Source organism: Panulirus ornatus, chromosome 12, assembly GCF_036320965.1.
Source record: "Panulirus ornatus isolate Po-2019 chromosome 12, ASM3632096v1, whole genome shotgun sequence".
Classification (NCBI taxonomy): domain Eukaryota; kingdom Metazoa; phylum Arthropoda; class Malacostraca; order Decapoda; family Palinuridae; genus Panulirus; species Panulirus ornatus.
Window position 1 is genome coordinate 68,230,406 of NC_092235.1, and position 12,751 is coordinate 68,243,156.

Consider the following 12,751-nt stretch of genomic DNA (forward strand, 5'->3'; position numbering starts at 1 on the left):
TCCTCAAACATCTCATTTCCAGCACATCCATCCTCCTGCGCACAACTCTATCCATAGTCCACGCCTCGCAACCATACAACATTGTTGGAACCACTATTCCTTCAAACATACCCATTTTTGCTTTCCGAGATAATGTTCTCGACTTCCACACATTCTTCAAGGCTCCCAGAATTTTCGCCCCCTCCCCCACCCTATGATCCACTTCCATGTTTCCATCCGCTGCCAGATCCACTCCCAGATATCTAAAACACTTCACTTCCTCCAGTTTTTCTCCATTCAAACTCACCTCCCAATTGACTTGACCCTCAACCCTACTGTACCTAATAACCTTGCTCTTATTCACATTTACTCTTAACTTTCTTCTTTTCACACACTCTACCAAACTCAGTCACCAGCTTCTGCAGTTTCTCACATGAATCAGCCACCAGTGCTGTATCATCAGCGAACAACAACTGACTCACTTCCCAAGCTCTCTCATCCCCAACAGACTTCATCCTTGCCCCTCTTTCCAAAACTCTTGCATTCACCTCCCTAACAACCCCATCCATAAACAAATTAAACAACCATGGAGACATCACACACCCCTGCCGCAAACCTACATTCACTGAGAATCAATCACTTTCCTCTCTTCCTACACGTACACATGCCTTACATCCTCGATAAAAACTTTTCACTGCTTCTAACAACTTGCCTCCCACACCATATATTCTTAATACCTTCCACAGAGCATCTCTATCAACTCTATCATATGCCTTCTCCAGATCCATAAATGCTACATACAAATCCATTTGCTTTTCTAAGTATTTCTCACATACATTCTTCAAAGCAAACATATATATATATATATATATATATATATATATATATTGAGCGGGGGCTGGAAATCTTCCCCTCTCATTTTTTTTTTTTCTTTAATTTTCCAAAGGAAGGAACAGAGAAGGGGGCCAGGTGAGGATGTTTCCTTAGAGGCCCAGTCCTCTGTTCTTAACGCTACCTCGCTGAGGCGGGAAATGGCGAATAGTATGAAAAAAGAAAAGAAAGAAAGATATATATATATATATATATATATTATTATTATACTATGTTGCTTTCTCCCATGTTAGCAAGGTAGTGCAAGGAAACAGACGAAAAAATGGCCTAACCCACCCACATACACATGTATATACATAAATGCCCACACACGCACATATACATACCTATACATTTCAACATATGCATACACATACATATATACCATTGTACATATTCATGCTGCCTTCATCCATTCCTGTTACCACCCGACCACACATGAAATGGCACCCCCCTCCCCCTGTGGGCATGTGAGGTAGTGCTAGGAAAAGACAACAAAGGCCACATTCGTTCACACTTAAGTCTCTAGCTGTCATGTGTAATGCACCAAAACCACAGCTCCCTTTCCACATCCAGGCCCCACAAAATTTTCCATGGTTTACCCAAGACGCTTCACATGCTGTGGTTCAATACATTGACAGCACGTTGACCCTGGTATACCACATCATTCCAATTCACTCTATTCTTTGCAAGCCTTTCACCCTTCTGTATGTTCAGGCCCCTGATTGCTGAAAATCTTTTTCACTCCATCCTTCCACCTCCAATTTGGTCTCCCACTTCTCGTTCCCTCCACCTCCGACACATATATCCTCTTTGTCAATATTTCCTCACTCATTCTCTCCACATGGCCAAACCACTTCAGTACACTCTCTTCTGCTCTCTCAACCACACTCTTTTTATTACCATATATATCTCTTACCCTTTCATTGCTTACTCGATCGAACCAACTCACACCACATCTTGTCCTCAAACATCTCGATTTCCAACACATCCACCCTCCTCCACACAACCCTATCTATAGCCCATGCCTCGCAACCATATAACATTGTTGGAACCACTATTCCTTCAAACATACCCATTTTTGCTCTCTGATTTAATGTTCTTGCCTTCCACTCATTCTTCAACGCTCCCAGAACCTTCGCCCCCTCCTCCACCATGTGCCTCACTTCTGCTTCCATGGTTCCATCTGCTGCCAAATTCACTCCCAGACATCTAAAACACTTCACTTCCTCCACTTTTTCTCCCTTCAAACTTACTTGTCCCTCAACCCTACTGAACCTAATAACCTTGCTCTTATTCACATTTGCTCTCAGCTTTCTTCTTCCACACACTTTACCAAACTCAGTCACCAGCTTCTGCAGTTTCTCACCTGAATCCGCCACCAGCGCGATATCATCAGCGAACAATTGACTCACTTCCCAAGCCCTCTCATCCAAAACAGACTGCATACTTGCCCCTCTCTCCAGAACTCTTGCATTCACCTCCCTACAACCCCATCCATAAACAAATTAAACAACCATTGAGACATCACACAACCCTGCTGCAAACCGACATTCACTGGGAACCAATCACTTTCCTCTCTTCCTACTCTTACACATGCCTTACATCCTCAATAAAAACTTTTCACTGCTTTTAGCAACATACCTCCCACACCATATACTCTTAATACCTTCCACAGAGCATCTCTGTCAACTCTATCATATGCTTTCCCCAGATCCATAAATGCTACATACAAATCCATCTGTTTTTCTAAGTATTTCTCACATACATTCTCCAAAGCAAACACCTGATCCACACATCCTCTACCACTTCTGAAACCACACTGCACTGTACATGCCTTGACCCTCTCAATCAATACCTCTGTAATTTGAACACTCACCTTTATCCCCTTTGTCTGATTCTCTGTACATGCCTTGACCCTCTCAATCAATACCTCTGTAATTTGAACACTCACCTTTATCCCCTTTGCCTTTTTACAATGGCACTATGCATGCATTCTGCCAATCCTCAGGCACTTCACTATGAACCATACATACATTGAATATCCTCACCAACCAGTCAACAACACAGTCACCTCCTTTTTTAATAAGTTCCACAGCAATACCTTCCAAACCCACCGTCTTGCCGGCTTTCATCTTCCGCAAAGATTTCTCTACCTCTTCTCTGTTTTGTGTGCTGAAAAAGGACTGGTAATTGGGAATACCTGGTTTAAAAAGAGAGATGTACATAAGTATACATATGTAAGTAGGAGAGATGGCCAGAGAGTGTTATTGGATTACATGTTAATTGATAGGCGCATGAGAGAGATTTTGGATGTTAATGTGCTGAGAGGGGTAATTGGAGGGATGTCTGATTATTATCTTGTGGAGGTGAAGGTGAAGATATGTAGAGGTTTTCAGAAAAGAAGAGAGAGTGTTGGGGTGAAGAGAGTGGTGAGAGTAAGTGAGCTTCAAAAGGAGACTCGTGTGAGGAAGTACCAGGAGAGATTGACTGCAGAATGGAAAAAGGTGAGAGCAAATGACATAAAGGGAGTGGGAAAGGAATGGGATGTATTTAGGGAAGCAGTGATGGCTTGTGCAAAAGATGCCTGTGGCATGAGAGAGGGTAGTGAGTGTTGGGATGAAGAAGTAAGATTGTTAGTGAAAAAGAAGAGAAACATTTGGACAATTTTTGCAGGGAAATAGTGCAAATGACTGGGAGATGTATAAAACAAAGAGGCAAGATGTCAAGAGAAAGGTGCAAGAGGTGAAAAAGAGGGCAAATGAGAGTTGGGGTGAGAGAGTATCATTAAATTTTAGGGAGAATAAAAAGATGTTTTGGAAGGAGGTAAAATGGGATTATCGGTGAAGGGGAGGTAATAACAATAAGGAGGTAATAACAAGTAGTGGTGACGTGAGAGGAAGATGGAGTGAGTATTTTGATGGTTTGTTGTATGTGTTTGATGACAGAGTGGCAGATATAGGGTGTTTTGGTCGAGTACAGAATGGAGGTAGTATATATATATATATATATATATTGTTGTTCGCTGATGATACAGCGCTGGTGGCTGATTCATGTGAGAAACTGCAGAAGCTGGTGACTGAGTTTGGTAAAGTGTGTGGAAGAAGAAAGTTAAGAGTAAATGTGAATAAGAGCAAGGTTATTAGGTTCAGTAGGGTTGAGGGACAAGTCAATTGGGAGGTGAGTTTGAATGGAGAAAAACTGGAGGAAGTGAAGTGTTTTAGATATCTGGGAGTCGATCTGGCAGCGGATGGAACCATGGAAGCGGAAGTGGATCATAGGGTGGGGGAGGGGGCGAAAATTCTGGGGGCCTTGAAGAATGTGTGGAAGTCGAGAACATTACCTTGGAAAGCAAAAATGGGTATGTTTGAAGGAATAGTGGTTCCAACAATGTTGTATGGTTGCGAGGCGTGGGCTATGGATAGAGTTGTGCGCAGGAGGATGGATGTGCTGGAAATGAGATGTTTGAGGACAATGTGTGGTGTGAGGTGGTTTGATCGAGTGAGTAACGTAAGGGTAAGAGAGATGTGTGGAAATAAAAAGAGCGTGGTTGAGAGAGCAGAAGAGGGTGTTTTGAAGTGGTTTGGGCACATGGAGAGGATGAGTGAGGAAAGATTGACCAAGAGGATATATGTGTCGGAGGTGGAGGGAACAAGGAGAAGAGGGAGACCAAATTGGAGGTGGAAAGATGGAGTGAAAAAGATTTTGTGTGATCGGGGCCTGAACATGCAGGAGGGTGAAAGGAGGGCAAGGAATAGAGTGAATTGGAGCGATGTGGTATACAGGGGTTGACGTGCTGTCAGTGGATTGAATCAAGGCATGTGAAGCGTCTGGGGTAAACCATGGAAAGCTGTGTAGGTATGTATGTTTGCGTGTGTGGACGTGTGTATGTACATGTGTATGGGGGGGGGTTGGGCCATTTCTTTTGTCTGTTTCCTTGCGCTACCTCGCAAACGCGGGAGACAGCGACAAAGTATAAAAAAAAAAAAAAAAAAAAAAAAAAAATATATAATTTTTTTTTTTTTTTTTTTTATACTTTGTCGCTGTCTCCCGCGTTTGCGAGGTAGCGCAAGGAAACAGACGAAAGAAATGGCCCACCCCCCCCATACACATGTACATACACACGTCCACACACGCAAATATACATACCTACACAGCTTTCCATGGTTTACCCCAGACGCTTCACATGCCCCGACTCAATCCACTGACAGCACGTCAACCCCTGTATACCACATCGCTCCAATTCACTCTATTCCTTGCCCTCCTTTCACCCTCCTGCATGTTCAGGCCCCGATCACACAAAATCTTTTTCACTCCATCTTTCCACCTCCAATTTGGTCTCCCTCTTCTCCTCGTTCCCTCCACCTCCGACACATATATCCTCTTGGTCAATCTTTCCTCACTCATTCTCTCCATGTGCCCAAACCATTTCAAAACACCCTCTTCTGCTCTCTCAACCACGCTCTTTTTATTTCCACACATCTCTCTTACCCATTATATATATTTGTATTTTCTAACTTTCTAAAATGGGAAACAGAAGAAGGAGTCACGCGGGGAGTGCTCATCCTCCTCAAAGGCTCAGACTGGGGTGTCTAAATGTTTGTGGATGTAACCAAGATGTGAAAAAAGGAGAGATAGGTAGTATGTTTGAGGAAAGGAACCTGGATGTTTTGGCTCTGAGTGAAACGAAGCTCAAGGGTAAAGGGGAAGAGTGGTTTGGGAATGTCTTGGGAGTAAAGTCAGGGGTTAGTGAGAGGACAAGAGCAAGGGAAGGAGTAGCAGTACTCCTGAAACAGGAGTTGTGGGAGTATGTGATAGAATGTAAGAAAGTAAATTCTCAATTAATATGGGTAAAACTGAAAGTTGATGGAGAGAGATGGGTGATTATTGGTGCATATGCACCTGGGCATGAGAAGAAAGATCATGCGAGGCAAGTGTTTTGGGAGCAGCTGAATGAGTGTGTTAGTGGTTTTTATGCACGAGACCGGGTTATAGTGATGGGTGATTTGAATGCAAAGGTGAGTAATGTGGCAGTTGAGGGAATAATTGGTATACATGGGGGGTTCAGTGTTGTAAATGGAAATGGTGAAGAGCTTGTAGATTTATGTGCTGAAAAAGGACTGGTGATTGGGAATACCTGGTTTAAAAAGCGAGATATACATAAGTATACGTATGTAAGTAGGAGAGATGGCCAGAGAGCGTTATTGGATTACGTGTTAATTGACAGGCGCGTGAAAGAGAGACTTTTGGATGTTAATTTGCTGAGAGGTGCAACTGGAGGGATGTCTGATCATTATCTTGTGGAGGCTAAGGTGAAGATTTGTATGGGTTTTCAGAAAAGAAGAGTGAATGTTGGGGTGAAGAGGGTGGTGAGAGTAAGTGAGCTTGGGAAGGAGACTTGTGTGAGGAAGTACCAGGAGAGACTGAGTACAGAATGGAAAAAGGTGAGAACAATGGAAGTAAGGGGAGTTGGGGAGGAATGGGATGTATTTAGGGAATCAGTGATGGATTGCACAAAAGATGCTTGTGGCATGAGAAGAGTGGAGGTGGGTTGATTAGAAAGGGTAGTGAGTGGTGGGATGAAGAAGTAAGATTATTAGTGAAAGAGAAGAGAGAGGCATTTGGATGATTTTTGCAGGGAAAAAATGCAATTGAGTGGGAGATGTATAAAAGAAAGAGACAGGAGGTCAAGAGAAAGGTGCAAGGGGTGAAAAAGAGGGCAAATGAGAGTTGGGGTGAGGGAGTATCATTAAATTTTAGGGAGAATAAAACTCAATTGGGAGGTGAGTTTTAATGGAGAAAAACTGGAGGAAGTGAAGTGTTTTAGATATCTGGGAGTCGATCTGGCAGCGGATGGAACCATGGAAGCGGAAGTGGATCATAGGGTGGGGGAGGGTGCGAAAATTCTGGGAGCCTTGAAGAATGTGTGGAAGTCGAGAACATTATCTCGGAAAGCAAAAATGGGTATGTTTGAAGGAATAGTGGTTCCAACAATGTTGTATGGTTGCGAGGCGTGGGCTATGGATAGAGTTGTGCGCAGGAGGATGGATGTGCTAGAAATGAGATGTTTGAGGACAATGTGTGGTGTGAGGTGGTTTGATCGAGTAAGTAACGTAAGGGTAAGAGAGATGTGTGGAAATAAAAAGAGCGTGGTTGAGAGAGCAGAAGAGGGTGTTTTGAAATGGTTTGGTCACATGGAGAGAATGAGTGAGGAAAGATTGACCAAGAGGATATATGTGTCGGAGGTGGAGGGAACAAGGAGAAGAGGGAGACCAAATTGGAGGTGGAAAGATGGAGTGAAAAAGATTTTGTGTGATCGGGGCCTGAACATGCAGGAGGGTGAAAGGAGGGCAAGGAATAGAGTGAATTGGAGCGATGTGGTATACCGGGGTTGACGTGCTGTCAGTGGATTGAATCAAGGCATGTGAAGCGTCTGGGGTAAACCATGGAAAGCTGTGTAGGTATGTATATTTGCGTGTGTGGACGTATGTATATACATGTGTATGAGGTGGGTTGGGCCATTTCTTTCGTCTGTTTCCTTGCGCTACCTCGCAAACGCGGGAGACAGCGACAAAAAAAAAAAAAAAAAAAAAAAAAAAAAAAGTTCTGGAAGGAGGTAAATAAAGTGCATAAGACAAGGGAGCAAATGGGAACTTCAGTGAAGGGCACAAATGCGGAGGTGATAACAAGTAGTGGTGATGTGAGAAGGAGATGGAGTGAGTATTTTGAAGGTTTGTTGAATGTGTTTGATGATAGAGTGGCAAATATAGGGTGTTTTGGTCGAGGTGGTGTGCAAAGTGAGAGGGTTAGGGAAAATGATTTGGTAAACAGAGAAGAGGTAGTAAAAGCTTTGCGGAAGATGAAAGCCGGCAAGGCAGCAGGTTTGGATGGTATTGCAGTGGAATTTATTAAAAAAGGGGGTGACTGTATTATTGACTGGTTGGTAAGGTTATTTAATGTATGTATGACTCATGGTGAGGTGCCTGAGGACTGGCAGAATGCGTGCATAGTGCCATTGTACAAAGGCAAAGGGGATAAGAGTGAGTGCTCAAATTACAGAGGTATAAGTTTGTTGAGTATTCCTGGTAAATTATATGGGAGGGTGTTGATTGAGAGGGTGAAGGCATGTACAGAGCATCAGATTGGGGAAGAGCAGTGTGGTTTCAGAAGTGGTAGAGGATGTGTTGATCAGGTGTTTGCTTTGAAGAATGTATGTGAGAAATACTTAGAAAAGCAAATGGATTTGTATGTAGCATTTGTGGATCTGGAGAAAGCATATGACAGAGTTGATAGAGATGCTCTGTGGAAGGTATTAAGAATATATGGTGTGGGAGGCAAGTTGTTAGAAGCAGTGAAAAGTTTTTATCGAGGATGTAAGGCATGTGTACTTGAAGGAAGAGAGGAAAGTGATTGGTTCTCAGTGAATGTAGGTTTGCGGCAGGGGTGTGTGATTTCTCTATGGTTCTTTAATTTGTTTATGGATGGGGTTGTTAGGGAGGTGAATGCAAGAGTTTTGAAAAGAGGGGCAAGTATGAAGTCTGCTGGGGATGAGAGAGCTTGGGAAGTGAGTCAGTTGTTCGCTGATGATACAGTGCTGGTGGCTGATTCATGTGAGAAACTGCAGAAGCTGGTGACTGAGTTTGGTAAAGTGTGTGAAAGAAGAAAGTTAAGAGTAAATGTGAATAAGAGCAAGGTAATAATATTAGGTACAGTAGGGTTGAGGGTCAAGTCAATTGGGAGGTAAGTTTGAATGGAGAAAAACTGGTGGAAGTAAAGTGTTTTAGATATCTGGGAGTGGATCTGTCAGCGGATGGAACCATGGAAGCGGAAGTGGATCATAGGGTGGGGGAGGGGGCAAAAATTCTGGGAGCCTTGAAGAATGTGTGGAAGTCGAGAACATTATCTCGGAAAGCAAAAATGGGTATGTTTGAAGGAATAGTGGTTCCAACAATGTTGTATGGTTGCGAGGCGTGGGCTATGGATAGAGTTGTGCGCAGGAGGGTGGATGTGCTGGAAATGAGATGTTTGAGGACAACGTGTGGTGTGAGGTGGTTTGATCGAGTAAGTAATGTAAGGGTAAGAGAGATGTGTGGAAATAAAAAAAGCGTGGTTGAGAGAGCAGAAGAGGGTGTTTTGAAATGGTTTGGGCACATGGAGGGAATGAGTGAGGAAAGATTGACCAAGAGGATATATGTGTCGGAGGTGGAGGGAACGAGGAGAAGTGGGAGACCAAATTGCAGGTGGAAAGATGGAGTGAAAAAGATTTTGAGTGATCGGGGCCTGAACATGCAGGAGGGTGAAAGGCGGGCAAGGAATAGAGTGAATTGGATCGATGTGGTATACCGGGGTTGACGTGCTGTCAGTGGATTGAATCAGGGCATGTGAAGCGTCTGGGGTAAACCATGGAAAGTTGTGTGGGGCGTGGATGTGGAAAGGGAGCTGTGGTTTCGGGCATTATTGCATGACAGCTAGAGACTGAGTGTGAAGGTATTCCATGTGTGGCGAGGTGGCGATGGGAATGAATAAAGGCAGACAGTGTGAATTGTGTGCATGGGTATATATGTATGTGTCTGTGTGTGTATATATATGTGTGCATTGAGATGTATAGGTATGTATATTTGGGTGTGTGGACGGGTATGTATATACATGTGTATGGGGTGGGTTGGGCCATTTCTTTCGTCTGTTTCCTTGCGCTACCTCGCAAACGCGGGAGACAGCGACAAAGCAAAATAAAATAAATAAATATATATATATATATTATCCCTGGGATAGGGGATTAAGAATACTTCCCACGTATTCCCTGCATGTCGTAGAAGGCGACTAAAAGAGGAGGGAGCGGGGGGCTGGAAATCCTCCCCTCTCGTTTTTTTTTTTAATTTTGCAAAAGAAGGAACAGAGGGGGCCAGGTGAGGATATTCCAAAAAAGGCCCAGTCCTCTGTTCTTAACGCTACCTCGCTAACGCGGGAAATGGCAAATAGTTTAAAAGAAAAAGAAAGAATATATATATATATATATATATATATATATATATATATTTTTTTTTTTTTTTTTTTTTTTTTTATACTTTGTCGCTGTCTCCCGCGTTTGCGAGGTAGCGCAAGGAAACAGACGAAAGAAATGGCCCAACCCCCCCCCCCCCATACACATGTACATACACACGTCCACACACGCAAATATACACACCTACACAGCTTTCCATGGTTTACCCCAGACGCTTCACATGCCTTGATTCAATCCACTGACAGCACGTCAACCCCTGTACACCACATGACTCCAATTCACTCTATTCCTTGCCCTCCTTTCACCCTCCTGCATGTTCAGGCCCCGATCACACAAAATCTTTTTCACTCCATCTTTCCACCTCCAATTTGGTCTCCCTCTTCTCCTCGTTCCCTCCACCTCCGACACATATATCCTCTTGGTCAATCTCTCCTCACTCATTCTCTCCATGTGCCCAAACCACTTCAAAACACCCTCTTCTGCTCTCTCAACCACGCTCTTTTTATTTCCACACATCTCTCTTACCCTCACGTTACTTACTCGATCAAACCACCTCACACCACACATTGTCCTCAAACATCTCATTTCCAGCACATCCATCCTCCTGCGCACATCTCTATCCATAGCCCATGCCTCGCAACCATACAACATTGTTGGAACCACTATTCCCTCAAACATACCCATTTTTGCTTTCCGAGATAATGTTCTCGACTTCCACACATTTTTCAAGGCTCCCAAAATTTTCGCCCCCTCCCCCACCCTATGATCCACTTCCGCTTCCATGGTTCCATCCGCTGACAGATCCACTCCCAGATATCTAAAACACTTCACTTCCTCCAGTTTTTCTCCATTCAAACTCACCTCCCAATTGACTTGACCCTCACCCCTACTGTACCTAATAACCTTGCTCTTATTCACATTTACTCTCAACTTTCTTCTTCCACACACTTTACCAAACTCAGTCACCAGCTTCTGCAGTTTCTCACATGAATCAGCCACCAGCGCTGTATCATCAGCGAACAACAACTGACTCACTTCCCAAGCTCTCTCATCCCCAACAGACTTCATACTTGCCCCTCTTTCCAGGACTCTTGCATTTACCTCCCTTACAACCCCATCCATAAACAAATTAAACAACCATGGAGACATCACACACCCCTGCCGCAAACCTACATTCACTGAGAACCAATCACTTTCCTCTCTTCCTACACGTACACATGCCTTACATCCTCGATAAAAACTTTTCACTGCTTCTAACAACTTGCCTCCCACACCATATATTCTTAATACCTTCCACAGAGCATCTCTATCAACTCTATCATATGCCTTCTCCAGATCCATAAATGCTACATACAAATCCATTTGCTTTTCTAAGTATTTCTCACATACATTCTTCAAAGCAAACACCTGATCCACACATCCTCTACCACTTCTGAAACCGCACTGCGGTTATATATATATATATATATATATATATATATATATATATATATATATATATATATATATATATATATATATATATTATCCCTGGGGATAGGGGAGAAAGAATACTTCCCACGTATTCCCTGCGTGTCGTAGAAGGCGACTAAAAGGGAAGGGAGCGGGGGGCTGGAAATCTTCCCCTCTCGTTTTTTTTTTTTTTTTTTTTTTTTTTCCCAAAGGAAGGAACAGAGAAGGGGGCCGGGTGAGGATGTTTCCTCAGAGGCCCAGTCCTCTGTTCTTAACGCTACCTCGCTGATGCGGGAAATGGCGAATAGTATGAAAGAAAAGAAAGATATATATATATATATATCCATTGACATGCTGTCAGTGGATTGAACCAGGGCATGTGAAACATTTGGGGTAAACCATGGAAAGTTTTGTGGGCCCTGGATGTGGAAGGGGAGCTGTGGTTTAGGTGCATTATACATGACAGCTAGAGACTGATTGTGAACGAATGTGGCCTTCGTTGTCTTTTCTTAGCACTACCTCGCACACATGCGGGGGGAGGGGGTTGTCATTTCATGTGTGGCAGGGTGGCGATGGGAATAAATAAAGGCAGACAGTATGAATTATGTACATGTGTATATATGTATAAGTCTGCGTGTGTATATATATGTGTACATTGAGATGTATAGGTATGTATATTTGCGTGTGTGGACGTGAATGTATATACATGTGTATGTTGGTGGGTTGGGCCATTCTTTTGTCTGTTTCCTTGCGTTACCTCACTAACGCGGGAGACAGCGACAAAGCAAAATAAATAAAATAAATAAATATAATATATATAATAGATGTCATTTTCTAAACAGGAGCCAGATAAGATGGAAGAGAAAGGCGGCATTGACGTGCATCAGATTCGCAGTGTTAAGGTTAATAGAGGTGGTAGCAGACACATTCCTAAGGCATTTGAAATATTCACTGATAATAAGTCTTTTGTACTGAAAGCCAAGGTAAGTTGGCTGTGAATTTTCTTTGGCTCAGACATTGATTGTTGTGCATTATATTAATCATCACCTTTTAAAATTCAACTGAAACTACCACAGTATTGCTATGTAAAAGATTAACACAAATGGTGTTGTATAGAAATATTGATATCCTTGTTTGTCTAATTTTCCAGATGTATTTTTCTTAGTCATATGTATATTTTATTTGGGGTAGGGGGCGAAAGTTCTGGAAGTGATGAAGAATGTATGGAAGGAGAGAACATTAGCTCAGAGAGGAAAAATGGGTGTTTGAAGGAAGAGTAGTTCCAACAGTGTTATATGGTTGCAAGGCATGGGCTATAAATAAAAAAAAAAAAAAAAAAATATATATATATATATATATATATATATATATATATATATATATATTTTTTTGCTTTGTCGCTGTCTCCCGCGTTTGCGAGGTAGTGCAAGGAAACAGACGAAAGAAATG

At 42.8% G+C, this 12,751-nt stretch overlaps 2 protein-coding genes across 4 annotated transcripts in view; one reads left to right on the plus strand and one right to left on the minus strand.

The window, feature by feature from the left end:
- The window catches only part of melt (ventricular zone expressed PH domain-containing protein melted), a 110,346-nt gene that overhangs the window by 85,531 nt on the left and 12,064 nt on the right, over nucleotides 1–12,751 (plus strand). For both annotated transcript variants that reach the window (XM_071668164.1, XM_071668165.1), the window contains one exon: nucleotides 12,145–12,285. In XM_071668164.1, the coding sequence (XP_071524265.1) occupies nucleotides 12,145–12,285 (141 nt within the window). The remainder of the gene's footprint in view (nucleotides 1–12,144; nucleotides 12,286–12,751) is intronic.
- LOC139752192 (uncharacterized) overlaps nucleotides 1–12,751 on the minus strand; it is a 277,547-nt gene that overhangs the window by 75,452 nt on the left and 189,344 nt on the right. The window lies entirely within an intron of this gene.